Below are 22,583 nucleotides of genomic sequence, written 5' to 3'. Positions count from 1 at the left end.
AAACAGAGGCACGTGTGCAAACCCGGTCCCTCACTTCCTGCTCTAATTCTTATGGGGCAGCCTGGTTGTGTGCATTTCCGGGAGTCCTGGTGCCACCACGGGGGTGGCCAGAGCTCAGTGGCGTGACGTGCACCCAGCACGAGTCAGCACTCAGATGTCAGCCCTCTTCCTGCCCTTCCTCACCTTTCACGTTGCGAAACCCGGGCTGCCCCCGCACCTGGTCGTCGGGCTCTGGCCAGGCTTCCAGAGTAGCTTCTGGTGCTACCGACAGTCACAGCAGGATGAAGAGAGATGACACGGAGGAGGGTCCTCTGTGATCTCTGTGGAGCTTCTGCAGAGTGGGGAGAAGCACACGCCCTCCTCTGCACTGCCTGCGGCGCAGGGCTGAGCAGGAAAGGACACAAGCAAGAGCACGTCAGCCAGAGGATCCTGGCCCAGGTGTTCCCAGGCTTGTGCCCCCCATCCCCCAACCAACACATGTGCACACAGCCACACTCCCACACAGTGTGACACTTGAGTAATGCTGAGAAGGGGCTGCTCTGAGGCCCAGACGGGATCCACGGTATTCTCCAGCCTTTGGAGCATGGAGTCAGAATGAAGCAGCCTCTCATTATAATCATCGTGATGGTTAACATTTGTTACAAGCGTGTGCTTAACAGGTGGCAGCTGACTCCCGAGTCTGGTGGAGTGCAGCTCTAACTGAGGACGCTAGAGAGAGCAAGGGCTTCGGAGCATCTGGAACTGGGTTCGCGTTCCAGCTCTGCCTCCCGCCAGCTGGGAGGCTGTGGGTGAGGCCCCTCGCTTCCCTGGGCTTCCATTAAGTAGGCGGGTGGCACTCACCGTGCCACGGAGGAGTCGGAGTCAGCGGCCGCAGGACCCCAAGGAGCTGGGCTCCACCATGCTCAGCCCAGCCCCAGGGGTGCAGGTCCTCCTCTGCCCGAGCCCTGGCGGAGCTCTGCGCTTCCCCGCACACTCAGGCCAGGCATCTCCCCAACCCAGGACTCACAGCTGCATTCCCTTTGTGGTTTTCTCAGCTCTTGGAAATTTGGGGGGACTGGGGTGGGTCTGTCAGTTTACAGACCCTACACCTAGAAGCCAGACTGCAGGGATCCCCCCAGCGACAGCAGAAGACACCCCACTGAAGCTGGGCCACAGAGGAAGCCAAAGCAGAGCGTCGAAAACACTCACGTGCACACGAGTCCCCAGGGAGATGCTGCTTCAGCTGGTCTGGCTGGGGCACTGCGCCGCAGACCACGCAGAGGAGCAAGGGCTGGAGTGTCGTCCGCTAAGCCCCAGCGATCAGGCTAAGACCCTGGACTTGGCATCAAAAGCTGAGTGACCCTGGGTAAGTTTCCAGCTCCCTGAACCTTCTTCCCTCATCAGTAAAATCACCCCAGCGATGGTGGTATCTGTCCTGAGAACCTCACGAACAGCTGGGGTGGAAACATGGACTGTGGGGTCACAGACACAGGTGCCAGGCACATCCCGGCCACTCATCGGCTGCAGGAGCTTGGACCACCTCCGCCAACCTCTCTCTTCTTATCCAAGAACTGGGCATAGTGAGTCGTGCCTTAAAGAGCATCGTCATGGTAACAAGTAGTGTGCAGGGGTCAAAGAAGAAGGGCCACATCTGTTTAGGCAGGAGGGGGCCGTAAAGGAGGTGTTCTTTCATTTTCACTTAGAGGGTTTCCACTTCAGAGATGGGAAGGGAGGTATTTGGGGCAGAGGCAGCAGCCAGACGGAAGGTGTGAAGGTGGTGGACGGTGGGAATTAGAACACATCTATCACCAAGGACGGGAGTGGGAGCGTCCTACCATAAGTATAGTGATGGTAGCTGCCATCCCTCGGCCTTCGCCCAAGCCCAGCACTGCGCTCAGCCCTCTGCACAAGTGGTCACGTTCAGTCCACCCGGGGACCCTGGGCCCTGGGAGCGTAACTGGTCTGTTCTGCAGATGAGGACACAGGTTCAGAGAGGTGGGTTCGCTTGCATGAGACCACACAGCTCAGAAGTGCCAGAAGCGAGATTTGGCCCTGCGTCTGTGAGACCACGGAGGTCCCCCTTCCACCACTACTAGCACTGCCGCCAAGGGGAACGGTCTGTGCAGGACACCCCATGCCGTGAGGGGCGCTGGAGGTGGCAAAGCCTAGGGGGTGCAAACAGACCCAGGGGGGCTGCAGGGGAGGGGCTTCCAGGGGAGGCCGGGGAGCCTGAAGTTAGAGGCAGAAAGAGACAGGTCGGGGAGACACAGTGACACTTTGTCCTCTTGACAGTTTGGGCTGCTCTGGACACCTATTCCAGACGTCAGGCTCCATGGTCCTTTCACTTTCCCTCTGGGCCTGGCCTCACTGACTCCCCACCCTGCTTGTGGCCCACCCAGGGACGCTGTCCAAGGAAGGGACCATCACCCAAGTGGGGCAGTGCAGGGCCGCATGGAGTCTGCTGTGCAGCGTGGATGGTTTGGTCACCGTTAACAATGGTGCCAGATGGGCCTGGCAGCTGGCAGGTGTCCCAGCCAGGAGCTGGCCCAGGAAGCCATACTGCCAGGGAGTTCAGGCTCATGCCCATTCATCTAACAGATAGATAGCCAGGACCTACTATGCTCTGGGCTGGGCTCGGTGCTGGAGGTACAGAGAGAAGAATGTGGGCACCACCCTGCCCTGCAGAGCTCGATATGGGGTGGGGGAAGAGGCGTAACTAATCCAAGGAGGACGTGTGTGAGCACATACGGCATCACTTGTCTCCAGCGTGGTGCTGCTAGGATGCTCACTTCACAGCTGGGAAAACTGAGGTTCAGAGATGATAAGCCCCTTGTCCGATGTCTCAGCATCAGTAAACGGCAGAGCCAAGGTTTGAACCCAGGTCTGCACACTGCAGAGCCCTTACCTGGTTTGAGCAGGCACAAGAGGGCGTGGGAGAGCCTTCTAGCCAAGGGGCCAAGCTTGAGGGAAGCCCCAGGGGCTGTTCTGTCCCTTGTCCAGAGCCCGCTGTGTCTGCTGCTGTCCCCTGTCCCACCTACCCTCTTGGGGGCTGAAGGAAACAGACAAAATTGCACCCACCTTGCAAATAAGGCCCTGCAGCATTTTTAAGGACTTGCTGAGGACCCCAGAGCTCAGTCTCCCTGAGTCCTGGTAAAACCAGAAGTGACAGTTTGCACAGCTGCACAGGTCCCCAGCTAAAGAGCTAAAAGGCAGGGTTGGGTTTGGGAGTGCACCTGATAAGGGGTGCCCCGCCCTCGTATTGTCACTCCCCTGGCCCCTCGCACAGGTTGGGGGCTGTGCCTGTCTGACCCTCCAGTGTTCCATTGCAGCTTTAGCCTCACACATTCCTCCCTCCTAATAGAGGTTTATTAGGACACCCCGTCATAGAACTACCCCTGCTTCCTTGAACCTTCCCCAGAGGACCTGACACAAGCCCAAATCCTCTAGGTCCTTTCTAACACCCTGTTCCTGAAACACCCCGCGGCTCTCTGTATTGTGTGCTCTCTCGTTGCAACAGGACAGTCGATCCGACTTTGCTCAACTACGGGCGTGGGTGTGTTCTTAGAGGTCTTTAGCTGGAGATCACTGTAAATTGGAGACCCAAAAATGTCCCCCTGAACAAAGCGTTTGCCTTAACTAAATGTAGCACTGCAGGGAGGGGAGCAGGACCTGGTCCCTAGCACAGCAGGAAACAGCCTTAGAGGGAACTGAGAGGGAAACAGCCCAAGGAAGCGGCTTCCAGAACTATAGCCCTTGCCCCTAGGAGACCCGCTTGCTGGTGAGAGGAGGGATGGATGATGGAGGCAGAGGCTGGAGGTGGGCTGGGGGCAGGAGGTGTCACGCCACTTTTCACTGGCTTTAATCTTAACTTTGCATGTTTTAATGTGAAATGTAATTACAGATTCTAAATTCTGCTGGTGAGCTCATCAGGGCTGACTGATCAATTAGACTTACAAGTGTTTGGGTCTCAAAGATCTCTGACCCTGGTGTGTCGTCTCAAAGCCCTGAGAAATCCCTGTCCTGCTGGTTTGCTCTCTTGGGGAGCTGTAGGGTTAGGAGAACCCTTAGGCAGCCTGAAGACCCATACCTACCTCTGAGGCCCCCACCCTTTTGAAATCTGCGAGGGATTTGGCCCAGGAATTCAGAAACGTCAAATACACATTATTTATTGCATTACCTCCGTAGGAAGCCATGGCAGATATCACTAATGGATTACCAAACTCCTTCCTGCTGCATCGGATCCAGCTTCAGGCTCCTTACCACAGCCCTTTAGGCAGCCACTACCAATCAGTTGGAATTGGCATTTCTTGCCCATCCCTGGGATAAGCCCTGTCTCAGCAGAACAGAGTTGGACAAGGAAGCTGGATTCTGATCTAGGAAACCCGGGTTGAGTGCTGGTTTTTCCACTTGCTGACTACGGCACATAGGATTGATTACTCTACCCGATGGGGCGCCAGTTTGTCCAGGTAAAGTTAGGGTGATAATCCAGAACAAAAATCCACATAAAATAATTAAATGTGAAAGTCCACTGTCTACTCTCAAATTCTGTACAAGTTAAAGATGCAGCAGCCAACGAGGGACAAAGAAGAATGCCAGCATCCTCAACATCCTGTGAAAAGCTGGTGTGATTACCCGCCGGGGGCACTTTAGTGGGGCTGCGATCATTTTTCTTCCCTCAGCTGTTGTCCTAGAATGGAAGCCAAGCGTCCACATTCAGGCTGCACAGGGGCTGCACTCCAAACAGCCAGCTGTCTCCAATAGAACGAACGCAGGGCACACTCACCAGCCTTCTAGTTTTTGGAGGGGCCCCGTGGCTTTGGCTGCTGGTGGGCGCCCTCCCCTTGGGCTGTTCTCTTGGCTCCAAACATCCCAAGGGAGGTAGATGATTTTTTATAGGCAGGGAAAGCAGTTGTCAAGTTTCTTTACACTTTTTCAATCATGTTTATTATACAAGTACGCCTCTGTCAAATCTAACCCAAATATGTTGTAAAAAAAAAATTAGGAAATCCAAACAAAAATGTAAGTAGAAACCACCCAGTAATCCCACGATTTAGAGATAAGCATTATTAACATATAGAATGAATCCTTGCATCTTTTTTCTATGGTATATTTACACTCATGTTTCTTTTACAGGATTTGGATCATTCTATACCTACCATTTTATAATTTGGGTTTTTTTTTCCCCACTTAATAGATTGTGAACACTTTTGCCTAGTAATAAATATATAGGCACCATCATTTTCAGTAGCTTTATGATATTTCCTACAGTCCCTTATTGTTAAATATTTCTTCTTTAATAATAAGCTCCCTATTGTTGGACATTTGTTTCCAGTTTTTCTCTGTAATGAGCAGCATGCACTGAAAAGAAAAAAAACAACCCTATGACTCCACTGATGAATCTATTTCCTTCCGAGAAATTCTCAGACACGGAATTGCTGGGTCAGAAGGACGCACATTTCCAGGACTTGGATAGGCATTGCCAGATTGCCCTCCTGAGAGGTCGTACCTAACTCCACCCACCACAGTGGAGTCAACGTTTCTCTCTCCCCGCTGACACCTGCAGGTGGAGATCCACAGGCTTAGAACTGGCTCCAGCTGCCAGTCCTGCAGCCGGACCCCTGAGGGCTGCAGGAATCAAGTTCCATCCCCTTCCATGCCCCATCCCAAAGCGCCTGAGAGAGCCCGTCTGCCAGGTAAGGCCAGGGTCCCGATGCCACCCGGTGCGGTCCCCCGCAGACCCCGACCTCCTCCGCTTCCACGTAGGCGCCTGATGTCTCTCCTTGAGGAGAGCCCACACCTTGTGACGGGACAGCGAGCTTCTGAGCTATCGGCAGCCTGATTTCCCTCTACAGCTCCTACGGAGTTAACAGATGTACACACGTCTGAGGCAGTCATGCGGCAAGAGACTTTGGGGCCAATCCTTCCCGTTTTGACAGTGTGTAATCGAGGTGAAGCCATAAATTTTATAAACAAGAATAAACGACCCTCAGCAACATATGTCTGCTCGACCCTTTCCAAGGTGATCGTAAATAAAGGCACCTGCTCACTGGGGAGGGACGTGGGCACTGCAGATGGCCAAAGACAAGGGCCAAGGGTTTGTGCCTTGGGAGCAGCTGGTGCGGGGAGGACCCCCAGGTCCTGGGTCAGCTGGACGCCTTTCTGCCATTTATTCAATCCCTTCCCCAGGCTGCCTTTGCCCTGGTGCACGCTGAGCGGGCCTGCTGCTCACCCTTCCTCAGAGAGGTAGCTTGTAGGGGGCTTCTCCCGGGTTTAGGTCCCCTCGTCTCCTCCTCTGCCCCAGTTATTTGTCAATCATGTCCTCTGTCCCAAGAGGGCACCTTGTGGGAATCCGAAGACCAGGTTCTGCTGCTCCCCGCAGGGAGTCCTCGGGCACTGATCCCTTTTGGCTCTCGCTGTTCTGTGACCGGGTCACCCTCCCTTTCACTTCGGCCTGTTGCTCCTGGAGCCACATCCCCCTGGGCTGGCCTGGCCCAGGACCCTCTGGAGGCCCCCATCTCCCACCGGCTCGGGAAGTCTTAACAAACCAGAGGTGCTACTCCCGGTCCTGTGCGCTCCACCTGGGCCTGAGCTATTTGAAAGTGCTTTGAAAAAGGATAAAACCTGATTCAAAAGTAGCTACATTTTATTTTTGTTGAGCTGCTGCCGTGTGCCAGGCCCATGGACATATTTCCTGAACCCTTGGAAGTTGGTATCATTGTCCCCAAAAATAAAAGCTGAAGATTGAGGTTCAGAGTGGTTACAGATGCCCTCACGGTGACTCAGCTAGGAAGTGACAGAGCTGGAACTTGATTTCAAATAATAATAATCAAAACAATAATAGCTAACATGAGACGGGGGAGCATGCTAAGCCTTTTAAACATTGCCTCGTTAAACTCTCCCAGTGGTCCTGTGGGGGGGATATGATTTTCATTCCCATTTTACAGTTGAAGAAGCAAGTCCAAGGAAGACGGAACAACTTGCCCAGAGTCGTGATGCTAGGAAGTAACAGAGCTGGTCTTGGACCCAAGTCTGCCTGAAGCTGACACCCATGCCGGGCGTTTGACTGTTCTCGCACCACAAGCCTGGGGCTCCGCAGAGCCAGCAATGAGGCCGCTGGAGCAGGCAGCCCTGTGCACGGACTCACTCCTGAAGTGGGTGCTGCACTTGAGAACTGAGAGCAGAGGTTCTTCCCCGGGGCTTCCACGGGTTGTACGCAGACTGCTGTATCTACTCAAAGAACTTCTCTTGTCCTTTGCAGATGTTTCACTACGGTGGGACTCCAGAGAAGAGAAGTGACAGGTCAAGGCAAATGAACACTGCACCCTGGCTGGGCTGCAAAGGGGGCCTCAGTCCTCTCCCTAAGCAAGGTGGGACCAGCGTGGGTCCAGTATCGCCAGTGGGCCTGTTCTGAAGGGAGGGGTGAGCCACAAATCCTCCCAAGGCACTGATTTATGTAGCATTCATGTGGAATTTATTACACAAAGGATTTTATTCAATTAAACTTGAAATGTGTCTGGATTCTTAAAGGTTCAGTAATGATAACTGGGACAGAGGGATCATAAAACTGTAGGGGTTGTCGGAGGAAGGTGTGAGGGTGGGGTGGGGGGACATGAGGGTGACATTGCAGCTGATGGGGGATTTGGTACCGGGGACGTTTGTCATTGGGATGCGTTACAAGTTCGGGTTATGAAAATTACTCGGTGAAAAATGCACATTAACAATAGCCATGAAGTATCAGTTAAGGGAAAGTAGGTTGAGAAATGAGACAGCAGAATCTATTAGTGCCTGACATTGTTCTCAGCGGCCCAGGGCGTGATTAAAATGACTGTCAAGTGGCAGTGGGGGGAGGAGCACTGGGCCGGGAGTCACAGGGCTGCGTCCCTGGCCCACATCTTGGCACTGACTCCCTGACACAAGCTGGTTTGCAAGTCTGTTTCCCCCCTCCTGCCATAGACAGTGCCTCCCTCGGGGTTGCTGTGAGGTTTCAATGCAATGATGTTTGTGGAGCCCCTGGCCTGGGGCCTGGCATGTCAAGCCCTTCGACAATGCTGGCTGGTGGGCTTCTCGCCGCTGGAATATCCAACCACCTCTGACTGTGGCCCTAAATACGATCCTGAGAGCCAGGCCTGGACCAGGGAGAGGCAGGTGGAGCACTTTCTTGGGTGCAAAATGTATGGGAACACCCCCAAATCCAGGAAGCAAGAGAAATAACTTTCATGCAATTTTTTACAGAATTTTTTCCACTGCAGTATTTTTTTTTAAGATTTTTTTTTGATGTGGACCATCTTTAAAATCTTTATTGAATTTGTTACAATATTGCTTCTGTTTTATGTTTTTGGTTTTTTTTGGCCGCAAGGTATTTGGGACCTTAGCTCCCTGACCAGGGATCGAACCCACACCCCCTGCACTGGAAGGTGAAGTCTTAACCACTGGACCACCAGGAAAGTCCCTCACCACGATATTTTAAAAAATCAAATTTATGCAAAAACAAAATCTATGATCGACAAGGTATCACCATTATAAGTAAAAACAGCCTGCCATTTCTCTCCCGACCTGCGTTGCTGTGTGATGCGGACGACCATTTACAAGGGTTGACAGCGGTTGCAGACGGGCTTTATATACAGTCATGTGTTTCGATCACAGAGTTTTCATTAACTTTTCCCACTGGGTTCGAGACCGGGGAGGATGTTTTGCTAAGTGTACGGGAGTGAACACATTTTTCCTTTTGCTTCCAGCTCCCACATGGCTATGTAAGGTACAGCAGAGGAGCGAAAGTTTCAAACTGACCCGTCCCCTGGGCGAGCCCTTCCCCAGCAGGCCGCCTCAGTTCTTCCCAGGTCAGTGGCACAGGACATGCCTGCACCTGCATGTTTCTCAGGGGTGTTTGTTTCTCGGGGATGTTTGCTGGTGGAAGGGATGATGCAGGGGGTGTGGGACCTGGGAACCCAGAGTTACCATCTGGCCTGCGACAGCCCCTCCCAGCAAGGGCTGCTGGGGAGGGGATATGGCTACAGGAAAAGGCCTTGTTTCAGAGATCATCCCATGAGGACGCTGTATCTACTCAAAGAACTCCTCGTGTCCTTTGCAGATGTTTCACTACAGTGGGGCATGTGGGACTTTTTATTATGTACGTCCTGCTCCTTCCAGGAAGATGCTAAGATGTGGGCAGGACCTAGTCACTTGATGGATTTGCTGTGGGCTCTTGGAACATAACCCTCCCCGGTCCAGCCTGAGTGCCTGCCCGACAGTGAACCACCTTTAGCCTGTTCTGTAATGTTCCCAGTTCTGTTCACACAGGCCGAGTGCCCACCATGCACCAGACCTGGCGCCAACTGCTGGCCGGGGCCACTTCCTGGAGGGTTTTCACTTTCACTCACGGTCACCTGCACCTCAGCCACTTTGCCCAAGTCCAGGAACGAAAGGACCCAGAAGGGACGAGATAATGATGTTCCTCCAACAAAATGAACAGGTAAGGTGGTTAAGAACGAAAGCAAAGCTAGCACAAAACTCATCATTTTAATGTTTCCTAACTGCTGGCAAGGATGGCTGGAGGGACCAGACTTCCGAGCTTCAGGCTAATAAATGATGGCTGGATGGAGTTCACTGGGCGTTTCCGCCCTGACAGTTAGTGAGAGCCTGCCCTTCCCAAGTTGTTTCCTGCAATTAGTGGCGTGGAGTCTTCAGGTTCTCAGGGCTGCCTCCTCGCCCTTCATAAATATCCCCCTTCCCAAGGACACAGCTGGCACTGGCAGGGTCACTTCCTAGCGGGAGGGAGCAGCAGTGACAACTGAAATAAAATACAGCTGTGGCCCGGATCTGAGGCATAAACCAGCCAAGTGCAACATCAGAGAAGTAGGTCTGGTCTGCGTCAGTGTCGCTGGAAACATAAGAGCTTATAGTCTGAAGCTGAACGCAGTTCACCTCTGACCCTGGACGCCACCTGCCCGGGCAGGACATGCCCTCATTAAAGTGGTGGTGTTCCTCTCCCCGGGATGTCCGTCCCTTGATGGAGGAAGGCTCCCCTTTAGAGAAGATTCTCCGGGCTGCACCCTCGCCACACATGCACTTCAGTCCAAGTGTTTCCGAGGCCTCGCCTGTCAGTCTGCAGCCGTCCTTCCCCCTTGATGAGTGGCTCAGAGGTGACTAAACTCCAAATCCTTTCTGCCTTACTCTTTATAAATGTGACATTTTAAAGCCCCTTTGGCACAGGTAAATCACAATTACATTTCCAAGGGCCTCTGGTACCATTCCAAATGAGCTGCCAGTGGAGGGCATCTGTCTCTTTCTCTCTCTCTCTCTCTCTCTCACACACACACACCCACACAGACACACCCCACACACACCCTCAAGCCTTTCCCACTTTTATTCTTTTTTGGAAGGCTGAGGAGAGCCCAGGGGAGGGGGCTAGAATTCTCCACCGGCCTCAGCTCCTGAAGGAAGTGGGGGACCCTGAGAGGAAGCGGAGTCTGGACAAAAGACCAGCTTCTGGCCCCTCTGGGTGAGATCTTCAGGAATCAGGACACGAGGGCAAAGTCTTCCTTTCCCGTTGTCACTGTGGAGGAGTCTGCAAAGCTCCCTTTTTCCATTATTTCCAAGCGCCTCAGGCATGGACCGACAAGTCATTTTTCTTGTATATTTTTTCTGGATTCCCCTCCTTCATGGCTGTGTATCTGGCTAACGTGAAGAGATAGTCACTGAGTCTGGAGGGGCAGAAGAAGGCAAATGGAATGATCTGAAATGAGAGATCAATGCTAACAGGGTCCTCCCTATATTAGCCTTCTAGGAGGAAATATCAGTCACGTGCCCCAGGAGCATCGGGTGCGACAGCGGGTGCTCAGCCCACCTGGGCTTGATGGATGGCGCTCCAGGCCAGCTTCCTGAGAGCCCAGCGCCCGACTCTGGCGCCAGGGCTGGGGTGGTTCCTGCAGGATGAGGCCACCACCCTGTCTGACCTCACAGGGCTGGTGACTTTGGGCCACTCCCTGGTTTCTGCACCTTCCAGTGAACAGGACTGGTGCCTCCCAAACTGGGGTGTGCACACAAGTCAACTGGGGATCCTGGTGACATGCAGATCAGATTCTGATTCGGGAGGACTGGCTGGGCCAGGCCCAGGATTTGGCAGGTCTAAACTGTGCCCAGGTGATTCTGGTGCTGCTGGTCTACTCTTTGAGTAGAGGGAGCCTAGAGCAGGCTTCTCAAGCTCGGCACTAGTGACATTCGGGATCATTCCTTGTGGCTGGGTGATCCTTCGTGGCAGGAAGAGGGAGCTGTTGTGTGCATCGTAGGACACTGGGCAGCACCCCAGCCCCCACCCACTTGTCTCCAGACATTGCCAGACATCCCGGTTGAGAAGCACTGGCCTGGAATGTTCTAGTGGGCTAGACCCTAGTGCCCCCCTCCCTTCTTTCTTTGACCCGGCGGCGATGGGGCCTCTGGGCAGGGCTGGGTGGGGAGGGAAACAGGAGAGGCAGCAGCGAGCCTGCCCCTCAGCGGCTGGCAGTTAGCTTGCGAAGCTGCCCTGTGCTCTCCCTTGTTTCCGGGCCGCACGGACCCCACCCTCCTCTTCTCTCCCTGCCCCAACCCTACCCCGCGGCCAGCTCCATGCCAGGTCCTGCTGGAACCTTCCCTGACCCGTGCCCCCTCCTGGAACCATGCCCCCCTCCTCCTGATGCCTGGCTGTCTCTCTGGGAGTGTGGTGGGGGACTGGGCAGTGGAAGAGACTCCGCTCTGGGTGATCGCCCCCGCCGCAGAGCTGTCATATGCTGGTTCCTCATCTGCACGGTGATGCCTTCCTTGCCAAGAGAACGAACTGGCTCAGCCCACACAACCTACATGGCTGGAAGGCTCCCCAGGATCACTACTGTGACATGAACAGAACGGTCCTCACTCCCCTCAGGCCCACTCCCCTCCCAGGAGGAAAGGAGCTGGTCAGGACCATCAAAGCCCAGGCCATGTCCTGGGGGAGGAGTGACCACATCAAGGGGCCAGACCCTGGATGTGAGGTCACTTTCTGGACCCCAGGCAGCTCCTGGGGTCCCTCAGCTCTCAGCCCTGGCCTGGCCCACGCTGGAGCCACACGAGCCAGGGCTGGAGCCACGAAGTGCCTACCTTTTCAGAAAGACCCTCCAGATCCCATCTGAGTACCTGTTTAAGAACTTGGCCACGTTTGCATCCGTCTCACCGGACTGGACAAGAGGCACCACGCTAGAAGGGGAGGAAACAGCATCACACTACGTTACGGGCTCAACACGCTTGGGGGCAGGAGCTGCGTCCTGAGTCAGCATTTCACTCCCGCTGCAGCCTCGCCAGTCTGTGTGCAGACACGCTAGATGGTGCTGTCTGCTGAGCGCCAGTGAGCTGGCAGCCCCTCCATGCACGTCGCCTCTGCTACGTAACTCCTGCTGGGAGGTGCTCGCCCCAAACCGAGGCCCCAGGTTTGTGTCTCCTGCCCCAGGGGCTTTGTCACCTGGGCACGGGTTTGGTGTCCTCAGGACCCCCCCCCCGGCCATTCCCTGATGTTGGGCCTTTGGGTTGTTTCCAATTTTTTGCTACTCTGAGCACTGCTGATGTGGACAGCTTTGTACAAATGACTTTTTTCCTTTTGAAGCTGAAGCTCTTTTGTGACTCAGCATCACTTTAGGAACCACTTGGCCCCAAGGGCCTTTCATGAAAAGTGAAATCTTTATGACATGGGGCTATGGACGGAGCTCAGGTATGGAGCAGACACACCTGGGCTCCAATCCAGACTCTGCCATGGACCACCCAGGTGACCCTGGCCACGGTGTCACCTCTGAGCCCCAGCATCCTGACTCCAGTAGAGTAGGGGCTGCCACCACCTCTCTCCCAAGGTTACCACAAGGAATCAATGAAATAATGGATACAAAGTGCCCAGCACGGTCCTGCCGGTTATACAAAGCAGGGCTTTATTCCCATTTCTCTGTAAAGCCGGCTGGCAGCCTGGCCTATGAGTGGTGTAAATGGAGATGTTGCAATTACTCTTTTTTTTTTTAATTTATTTTTTATTTTTTTGCGGTACGCGGGCCTCTCACTGTTGTGGCCTCTCCCGTTGCGGAGCACAGGCTCCGGACGCGCAGGCTCAGCGGCCATGGCTCACGGGCCCAGACACTCTGCGGCATGTGGGATCTTCCTGGACTGGGGCACGAACCCATGTCCCCTGCATCGGCAGGCGGACTCTCAACCACTGCGCCACCAGGGAAGCCCCGCAATTACTCTTTTAAAGTTTCCTTGAAAAGGCAGTCAGGAGCTTCTGGCGGGGGGCAGGGGGGTGTCCCTCCTCTCCTGACTGAGTTGGGGGATTGGGGTAGCAGGTGGCTGATCTGGGCCCTTCTCCACCCAGCAGCCAGCATGTCATCTCATGGCCTAAAACCCATCAATGGCTCACCGGATAAAGGCTCTCAGGATAAATGCAGAGCTCTCGGGGCACATGAGGCCCTGCCCGGCCTGGCCTCAGCTCAGCCTGTAGCCTCGTCATGCCTCACGCCCCTCACTCTGGACCAGACACTCGGCGTCCTTTGTGTGTGTTCCATGCAGACTGCCGCCTCTGCCCTTGCTGTCCCCTCACCCTGGGCACTCTGTCCACTGTGCCCCCAGTACCCCCCATGCCCAGTCCCAGGCTGGGTCACTCTGGTGCCAAGTACCCTCCCTCATAGCTCTTATCATGGTGTGGAGCTTTTCAATCCTTTCTGCTCAGCTGAGACCACCCCCACCATTTAAATTAACCCCAGGAACAGGGAGTCCTCGCTGAATACGCACCTGGATTTCATACCACGTGAGTGTTATTATAATTACAAATAATCGCCTAGACCCGCTGGGCCTCCCCCTCCCCTTTCCTGGAGCTGCCTGCTTCTGCACAAGCTCTGATCCCGACGTGCTGTTCCGCCCCCACCCCACCACCCCCGTCAGGATCACTGTCTCTCTGCCCAGGCCCCGCTCCCTCGGCCCCGCACCCCTGTACCGTCTCTCAGCTCGGCGGCACACGGCCCGACAGAAATGCAGTGCAGAGCTGCTCTTGCCTCCGGACTGAAAGAAGAAAGCGGGTGTTGGCTGGAAGGGTGGGGGGAGGGTGCCCACTGCAGGCAGGGAGCCTGGATGGACTGAGGGACACACAGGCCCCGCCCACAACAGGCAGTGTTCTGTCTCCAGGGGCCCTGCCGGGGCACACCCACTGGGTACCCCTCTCCAAAGCAGGCAGGACTGGGGAGGGAGCCGTGATGGTCTGGAGGGGACTTGGGGGCTGGGGGAAAGCTTCTGTCGCTGTTAAAAACTAAAAGGGGGGAGGCTGAATCCCTGCCTGTGTGTTTTGGTCAACACACTGGCCCGCAGCCACCCCCAGGTTGAGGCAGCCCAGTACCTACAGGCAGGATGAAAGCCGTGAGCGGGGGCAGCTGGCTGGAGTATCTGTCGATCCACTGCTCCAGCTCCAGGATGGGCCCTGCCTCGAATGTGGCATGTTCTGTGGAGCCAAGGAGAAGTGGCGGTGAGGCCACTGCCCCAGGATCACAAGGAGCCCACCCCATCCCTTCCACCTGGGTGCCCACCAACCATTCCCCTGGCTCAGAGGGACCCTCTGTCTCAGGCTGCACAGGCCAGGTTGACAGGGGTCCCAGGAGACACCCAGGACAGAGTCATTCCCCCCGCCCACGGGCCCAGGCCCCCCAGGGCCCTCTGAGCACACACAGTGGGTTCAGGGAGAGAATTACTTAAGTGAGCCTCCCTGGCTGAGGAGCGCGGTGTTGCCAGTGCAGAGCCGACGTCCTGCAGGGAGCATTGGATCTGGGGAGGAATGGAAGGCGTGGGTGAAGACCCTGTTACACGGGCCAAGCGGGGCTCTCGTGCGTCCACGTGCAGGGCTGGGCCTGCCGGGAGCTGTCAGACCTCTAAGGAGCCGGCATTTACAAAGGCTAATCAGCAAACTGTCTGAACCTGCAGCACAGCACGTCTGCCCTGTTGGGAGGGGCCCTGGGTGACGCAGACGGGGAGTGTCAAGCGCCCAGGGATAGTCAGGAGGAGTCTTCTCACCCCGACCCTCCTCTCCCATGTGCCGGGCCCTTCGAGGTTTTTCTTTTCTCTAAACTGACGGCCTTGGTTTTCTAACCTATAACACTTGGGCGGAGAGACCCAAATTGACAGTGCTTTTTAAACTATACAGGACAGGGCTGTGCCCTCTGATGAGACAGCCACCGTGGCAGTGTGCCGGGAGCAGGACACAGTCGGTGAGAGTAGACGGTGCCCACCCGGGAGTGGACTGGAACCTGTTGAGCCACCGAGCAGCAGACTCTGGGTAAGTTCCTTAACCTCGTGGCGTCTCTGTGGCTTCCGATGGAAAGGGGCGTCACAGTACTACTCCGCGCCGGCCACCTGCGGCGTTTACCCCGGGGGCTGGAGAGAGGTGGCCCCAGTCTGGGAATCCGATCCCAGCCCCGCTGATTCCTGGCTGTGCGGCCTTGGGCTGAGCCTCAGTTTTGTCCTCTGTAAAACGTGAGGGCTGGCCTCCACCTCATGGGCTTCTGCAGGGAGAGCCGGGAACAGGCTGCCTGGCCTGCCATAGGCCCGGAGCAGCTCCCGGGGGCCAGGCGGGGAAGCCAGCTGAACAAGTCACAGTCTGCACCCTTGGGGCGCCCAGGCCACACTCCTGGTGATGCTTGCCTTTAGAGGCAGAAGCACAGGAGCTGCGGAAGCCTGGGAGAGGCACCAGCTGGAGGCAGGGGTGGCCAGGGAAAGCCCCGGAGGAGGTGATGTTGAAACTGTTACCCAAAGGACGTGGTCTAAAGCAAGGGAGGGGCTCATCACGCCACTGACCCCCTCTTCCCTCTGCAAACCCTGCTCAGAGGTGAGCAAGGCAGACAGAAACGACCACTGTAGACGCCAGCAATTCCTCATTCTGAGGCTGAAGACCAGTCTCCCTCGTACAGGAGGTGCCTCATTCATAGAATGTTCCAGCAGTTTAGGCCTCCCATCTTTCTGCAGCCCCTCACTACCCTGTGTCTGCTCCCAGGGGCCCCAGTGGGCTCCAGCCTGGCCTGGAGGACTGAAGCAGGCCGAGGGCTGACCCTCCAGGGAGCAGCTGACTCAGGTCAGCACGCAGACTAAAACCCCAGGTACATTCTCCATGTTCTGGGGGTGGTGGCCCTGCCTCTATTTCTGAAGTCCTCTCTGTGGGCCAGAGCCCCAGCTGCCTCTTAAGGAACAGAACAGTAATTCTAAGAACCCTACCATCCCCCCCACTGAGGGCTAACCACAGCTGGGCCTTTCAAGTCTCTCAACCTCAGGGCCACTAACACTTTGGCCCAGGTCATCCTCTGTCACGGGGACCGTCCTGTGCGTTGTAGGACGTTTAGCCTCATCCCTGCCTCTACGCACTAGATCCCAGTAGCACCTCCACCTCCAGTGTGACAACTTAAAACATTTAAGTTGCCCAGACAACTTAAAATATCTCCAGACATTGCCCTGTGTCCCCTGAGGGGCAGAACTGCCTGGGCTGAGACCACTGCCCTTCACATTTCCCTCTCTGAGGCCAAACCTCACCACTCCCCTGTGAGAGAGGGTCATCTCTGTGTGTCCCCATCTTACAGATGAAGAAACTGAGGCTCACAGAGGGTAAGTGGACTAGTCCCAGGTGACACAGAAAGGAACTGATGGTCAGTTGGCAAATCCAGTTATGGCCACCAGGCCTTGGGGTTGGAAAATCCCAGCTCGGGGTGAGACAATGTTACTCACTTTCTGAAGCTCTTCCACAAACGGGTGGCCCTTTTCTGCAATTAATTCCATAGCAAACCTGTGAGGAAGAAGGAAGAAGAATTTGCCTCGAATATAACATCCCCAGGCCCTGTCTTGCTGGAAGGCAATACATTCTCAGGGGATTGGCCATTTTGCTAATTGAGCTGTCACAGGAAGGCCGTTATTTTCTTGCTGACATTGAGGAACATCGTAACCTTCCATGTGGTTGGGGGTATTTGTTTTTCGCCGCTCATCCAGCCAACAACTCCTCTTTCAGCGCCTACTCTGGCCAGGTCCAGGTGATTCAGTATAAACAGAGGTGACACAGGCCCCGTTAGGCAGGACAGGGAGATGTGAATCAGATGTCACACGACTAACAGTGAAGTTGCAAACTGAGGTCAGTGCTCTGAAGGAAAGGGTGAGAGTCCTGGGATATTTGGCCTTGATTAGGGTTCAGGGAGGGCTTCCTGGAGGAAGCAATGCTGGAAGTGGGACTCTGAAGGCTGAGTAGGAGTTCGCTGGTAAGGCTGGATGGGGCAGGAAAATCAAAGTGCCCCCGATGCAGGTCAGGACTGTGGCCCTGGCCTCCCTCAGAACACTGCACCCTCTTCTGTACCAGTCAGGGTCCTGGCCAGACAGTGGTGTGTTTGAAGGGTTCCTGGAGAAAAGCTTCACGAAGGGACTACTGACAGAGTGGGAAGGCTTATGGGAACTGCAGATGGATGGCAGAGATGAGCAAAAGCAAGAGCCTGAAGGGGCAAGGGAGGGTCAAAGGCACTACCAACCCTGAAGAGAGCTGCATTCTGGGCAGAGGCCACCGCCAGGAGCTGGGCAGCTGGGAGAAAGCAGTGGAGAGCCCCACAACTGCCAGAGCCGCACAGGGCTGGGGGCAGGGTCACACATACCCCTACCCCTCTCAACCTCGTCCGATCTCCTGCTGGTGCTGCCCATTGGTTGGACCAACTCTAAAGCCAGAGGACAAGGGAATCGGGGTGAGACCGTCTCCAGGCCAGCCTCACAGGCACAGGAGAATGGCTTTGAAAGGGCAAAAGAAGAACTACTGTGCATCTTCTAGCCCATCTTACAATCAGAACTAAATAAGCATACACGTAAGCTGTCCCGCGTTGGTCTTCCCCTCTGGATGGTGAGGCAGGGGCGTATGCCTCAAGCCTGGCACATTGGAGATGCTTGGGAATATCTGCTCACCGAGGATGTTCCCACGACAGAGGCCAGTGGGAGGCCCCTCCCCATGCTCGCTCCATCCCCGCTCCCACCACTTGTGGCTGCCCCTCCAGCGTCTGTCTGCTCCGCCCCACCCGCTGCACCGCACCCGCAGACCGCAGGCTCCATGAAGGCAGGGCTGAGGCTCCCCACTCAGCAGAGCCTGGCACACGCAGATGCTCCGCCAACATCTGAGGACGGAAGAATCCACAACTGAGCTGTGGCCAGGCCCCTGCACCACATCACCTGAGGGATGATGGCCTGCTGATTTGCTAATTCTAAACAGCCGATGCTAGAACCCGCCTTCCTGCCCCTCTGCCCACTTCATCTTGTGTGCACTTCCCCCTCGCCACACCCTTCCCACACACACCAAGGGGTCTGCCCTCTCTCCTCTGCTGGCAGACTAGCTACATTATCTTTCCTGAGAACCTCCCTTAGGCCCATCACTGAGAAATGGCCACCATGAACAGGTAAGTTTTAATAATTATGATGATAATAATAGCTAGCATTATGATTGGTGCTAGCTACTGTCCTAAGGGGGAAACATGGAGTTCTCTCATTACATCCTCACAAAAACCCAATGAGATTGGATACTATTACTAGGATCACTTGACAGAATAGGAAACTGAGGCTCAGAGAGGCCAGGTGATTTGCCTGAAGTCACACAGCCAGTCAGCAGTGGGAGAGAATTTGAACCCAGGTCTGTCTGATTACCATGATCTTCACCCACAAGGCCGAGTCAGAACTTGTGAACTAGTACTTATAATAACTGCAGCTCATGCTGCCAACGGCTTGCTGAGCATGGTGGCCCGAACTTTGTTCTCAAATATTTGCGGCCCCTCCCACCCCTGCTGCTGTCACATGTGTCCACGTCCCTGGCTCTGGCCAATGAAGTGTGAGCAGAGGTGGCGTGTCACTTCGTGGAAGCTTTAAGAGCCAGCGTGGGCATCACTGTGATCTTTCTTCCCTCTGCCACAATTACTGGTGTTGTTCTAGACAGAGGCTGTCCCACCAGCCCGGGTCCCAGAGTGAAGGCCAGGCAGAGAAGAAACATACCCAACCCACGATAGGCTTGCAGTGAGAGGATGAAATACGCCTTTGGTGGTTTAAGCCACGAAATGCGGGGGTTGTTTGTTACACCAGCATGGCCCGGCCAATCCTGACTACTTCCCTGAGTCCACCTTCTAAACTCTGGCTGTGTATATGCTTAAAAAATAAGCCTCCCGAAAGGGATCATGTCTGATGCCCTGTGTACTGTGCTCGACTCACCTGTCACTTTGCACGTGCACCTCAATGGCACACACATACGAGCAGAGTGAGGGAGCAGGGATGGAGGGGCGAGGCAGCATCACGCGGTGAGGGACGGAAGCCACAGGCCAAGGAAGGTTTATCGAGGGCTGGCAGCCTCTGGGACTGGCGGGCACTCTGGAGAGCTGCACATCAGTCATGCCCTCTAACAACCAACTCGAGCCCGACCTCAAGGCCAATCCCGTCCCCCTTACCCAATGGCTGAACTTAATTCATCTGTAGTTCCCACGGCTTCAAACACCTGGTCGTCTTTCGGTCTCCTTTCTCCGGTGAAGGTGCTGGAAAACCCTGTGAAAATGTTTTGCTGCCCAAATTAAAGAGTTTTTTTTCCTGATATGCTCTTTTAAAGCATTTTTCCACTTGAAGGATAACATACACAGAAAAGTGCTCGAATCATAAGTGTACAAGTTGATGAATTGTTACTAACTGAAACAGACCTCTGTGATCAGCATCTAGATCAAGGAATAAAATAGGAGCCTCACCCTAGAGGCCCCCGTGTCCCCGCTTTCAGTCACTGCCCCCCTCCCCAGGGGTAACCACTGTCCTCACTTCTTCCCTGATATACTTTATTTATTTATTTATTTATTTTTGGCTGCGCTGCTTGGCTTGTGGGATTTTAGTTCCCCGACCAGGGACTGAACCCAGGTCCTTGGCAGTGAGAGCGTGGAGTCCTAACCACTGGACTGCCAGGGAATTCCGTCCCTGGAGTCTTTGGCTGGAGGGCATCAACACTATCATCCCTTTGCATCTTTTCTTTTCTTATTGTGATAACATAAACATAATGTAAAACTGGCCATTTTAACCATTTTTAAGTGTACAATGGCATTAAGTACATCTATGAATGTTTTTATCTTCTTACTACATAAATATACCCCCAAAGCAATAAATACTGGTAATCTGCGTGTTTTTTTTTTTTGGTGGGGGGGGCCATGCCACGCAGCATGCGGGATCTTAGTTCCCCAACCAGGGATCAGACCCGCGCCCCCTGCAGTGGAAGCGCCAAGTTCTAACCACTGGACCGCCAGGGAAGTCCATGCGTGGTTTAAAACTTTAGAAAATGGTATCATACTGATATGTTCTTCTGCATCTTTTTTTTTCTGTACATCATGTTCTGGCATTTTTTTTAATTATCAAAGCAATATATGCTCATTACAAAATAAATAATAGAATAAAAGTATGTACAGGAAACAATGAAAGCCCGTCTATTTATTCCCCTCTCCCACAATTCAATCTCTCTCCCAGGTAACAGTCCAAGGTATAACCTTTCACAATGTTCTATGCACACCTGAACACACATATAAATATACACACACACTTTTATTCAATGGATTCCAACTATTTGGATTGTTTTGCAACTTGCTTTTATCACTTAATATATCTTGGGCATCTTTCATTTCACATCACATTTGGGTGACGCCTATTGAGATCTGTTACATACTTTTAACGTCTGCAAACAATTTGGAAGAACTTTAAAAAATATATTTTAAAGCTATTATTTATTTAATTCTCATTCCAGAATTTTCCATCAATTTCTAGTGCCGCGTGACATACAGGATCTTAGTTCCCTGACCAAGGATCGAACCCATGCCCCCTGCAGTAGAAGCGTGGAGTCTTAACCACTGGACTGCCAGGGAAGTCCTAGAATTTGGAAGAACTTTAAGATGGAATCTGCCATGTCTTTCTTTGCATTTTTCACCTGTCCCCACCCTACCTTTGTCTCCTGTTTTGGTGTAGATCTTGGGGAGCTTGGGTGTCTTCGAGGAAGGCCTAAGGAGAAATAAACATCAAGAGATGATGAGTGAGGACGGCATATATACTGGGGCACGTCCTTCAGTGGGTCACAGTTTGCTACCCATATCCTCAGAGGCAGCACTTACCCCCTTCTGCTTGGATCTCTTGAAATCTTTCCCCTCCGTTCCTCTTAGTTTTAAGCCCTTTGTGGGCAAGTTCTATGTCTTGCCACACCCGCATCTGCAGAATAGCTGATGTAGTGCATTGCTCAATGCAGACGCTCTATAAATATTGGCTGAAAGAATTTATCGATCACTTTCCATAGTCTCTGCACTGTGCTAAGTGAATTACAGGCATTATCTCCTTGAATTATCCCTGGAATCTTCCCAAGCACTACCTATGATGTTCATTTTTTTTTTTTTTTGCGGTATGCGGGCCTCTCACTGTTGTGGCCTCTCCCATTGCAGAGCACAGGTTCCGGACGTGCAGGCCCAGCGGCCATGGCTCACGGGCCCAGCCTCTCCATGGCATGGGATCTTCCCGGACCGGGGCACGAACCTGCGTTCCCTGCATCGGCAGGCGAACCTTCAACCACTGCGCCACCAGGGAAGCCCGTTCATTTTGTTTTTGAGGAATCTGTAGCTGACGGGATGAGACTCTTCCTCCTAGGTCACCACGGGAAGAAACGGTAGGGCTGGGATTCTTGCCCAAGACTATCGACACCCCAAAACTGTTACCTCTGCTCTACCAAGCCAGGGACTCTTGGAGGGAAAAATCCCTGGGCCATTACCATACTGTAAAGCTTCATGTATACTCCGAAATGGAGAATTGCCAAAACAGGGTTCGAAAACTGGCATTTTCAAATAGCAACACCTTTAATAAAGACGTCAACATTAAAATGTGACATTAAAAGGTTATTCAAAGGTTAAATTACTGGATCTGTGAAATAGATTAATCCATTATTAAGTCAGGGTCTGAGGTCCGGAAACGGGGTGCAAGTTTCAAGGTATATGATGACAGCCATCTTTAGACCGTATTGGTGTATCTCTGTGCCTTAAAGTATAAACTGCTTTGGAGAGAGGTTAATATCCGAATCGAGGCCCCTCCTGATTGTGAGGCCAGGCAAGATGACCCTCTTGGCTCACATGGGATATGCCCTGTCCTGATGGATGCTGGGCTTCGTTTGGACTTGTCTTGCGCCAAGAAACCTTGGTCTCTGGCTTCCACGGAGCCCACGTTGCCACGGTGACGTCACGACTAAAGAGGACGTCACCTGGCGATTGCTGCGGTGACCTCCCAGCGGTTTGACGTAACCACGGCGACAACATAACTCAGGGCAGGTGCCTGAGTTACCCTCCCAGCCAGGTACTCACCTGTCCCCGTCTTCCACGCCCTGGGGGCCGCGGCTCTGGAAACGGGGACACAATAGCTTGCGGGCGCCGAGGCACCCGCGCAAGCCAAGGCGACCTCCCAGGCCCCACACAGCCATGGTCCAAGGATCTGGTAGGGGACTGACCCTGCCAGGCTCCCGTCCAGACCCCGGGGTGACTCCACCTACCTCCGGCCGCACCACCCATCAGCCGCCATCTTCCATTGGTCCGTGGCTC

At 54.0% G+C, this 22,583-nt stretch overlaps 1 protein-coding gene across 4 annotated transcripts; it reads right to left on the bottom strand.

The window, feature by feature from the left end:
- Positions 1–7,560: 7,560 nt before the first annotated feature.
- Positions 7,561–22,501, bottom strand: MMAB (metabolism of cobalamin associated B). Of its 4 annotated transcripts, none has more exons than XM_060028221.1 (9): positions 22,350–22,501; positions 20,957–21,012; positions 19,440–19,533; positions 16,717–16,774; positions 14,700–14,772; positions 14,355–14,452; positions 13,955–14,019; positions 12,124–12,183; positions 7,561–10,679 (listed from the first exon to the last, which is right to left on the bottom strand). In XM_060028221.1, the coding sequence occupies exons 1-9, from the start codon at positions 22,463–22,465 to the stop codon at positions 10,580–10,582; spliced, it is 720 nt and encodes a 239-aa protein (XP_059884204.1). In that variant the 5' UTR covers positions 22,466–22,501; the 3' UTR covers positions 7,561–10,579. The 4 variants fall into 4 exon arrangements, with proteins under 4 accessions (XP_059884204.1, XP_059884205.1, XP_059884207.1 ...); XM_060028222.1 differs by having other exon boundaries at positions 7,561–10,653; XM_060028224.1 differs by lacking the exon at positions 22,350–22,501 and adding an exon at positions 21,535–21,684 and having other exon boundaries at positions 19,440–19,523.
- Between the last annotated feature and the right edge of the window lie 82 nt (positions 22,502–22,583).

The sequence above is a fragment of the Delphinus delphis genome, chromosome 13, assembly GCF_949987515.2.
Source record: "Delphinus delphis chromosome 13, mDelDel1.2, whole genome shotgun sequence".
Classification (NCBI taxonomy): Eukaryota; Metazoa; Chordata; class Mammalia; order Artiodactyla; family Delphinidae; genus Delphinus; species Delphinus delphis.
This window is presented reverse-complemented; position numbering and strand designations above follow the sequence as displayed.

Excerpts from the sequence above, each read along its gene's own strand:
- MMAB (XM_060028221.1), bottom strand. The coding sequence starts at position 22,465 with ATGGCTGTGTGGGGCCTGGGAGGTCGCCTTGGCTTGCGCGGGTGCCTC. Across the intron at positions 16,775-19,439 it reads GAATTAAGTTCAGCCATTGG|GTTTGCTATGGAATTAATTG; the intron begins GTAAGGGGGACG and ends TCTTCCTCACAG. Across the intron at positions 14,020-14,354 it reads TCACGGCTTTCATCCTGCCT|TCCGGAGGCAAGAGCAGCTC; the intron begins GTAGGTACTGGG and ends TTCTTCTTTCAG.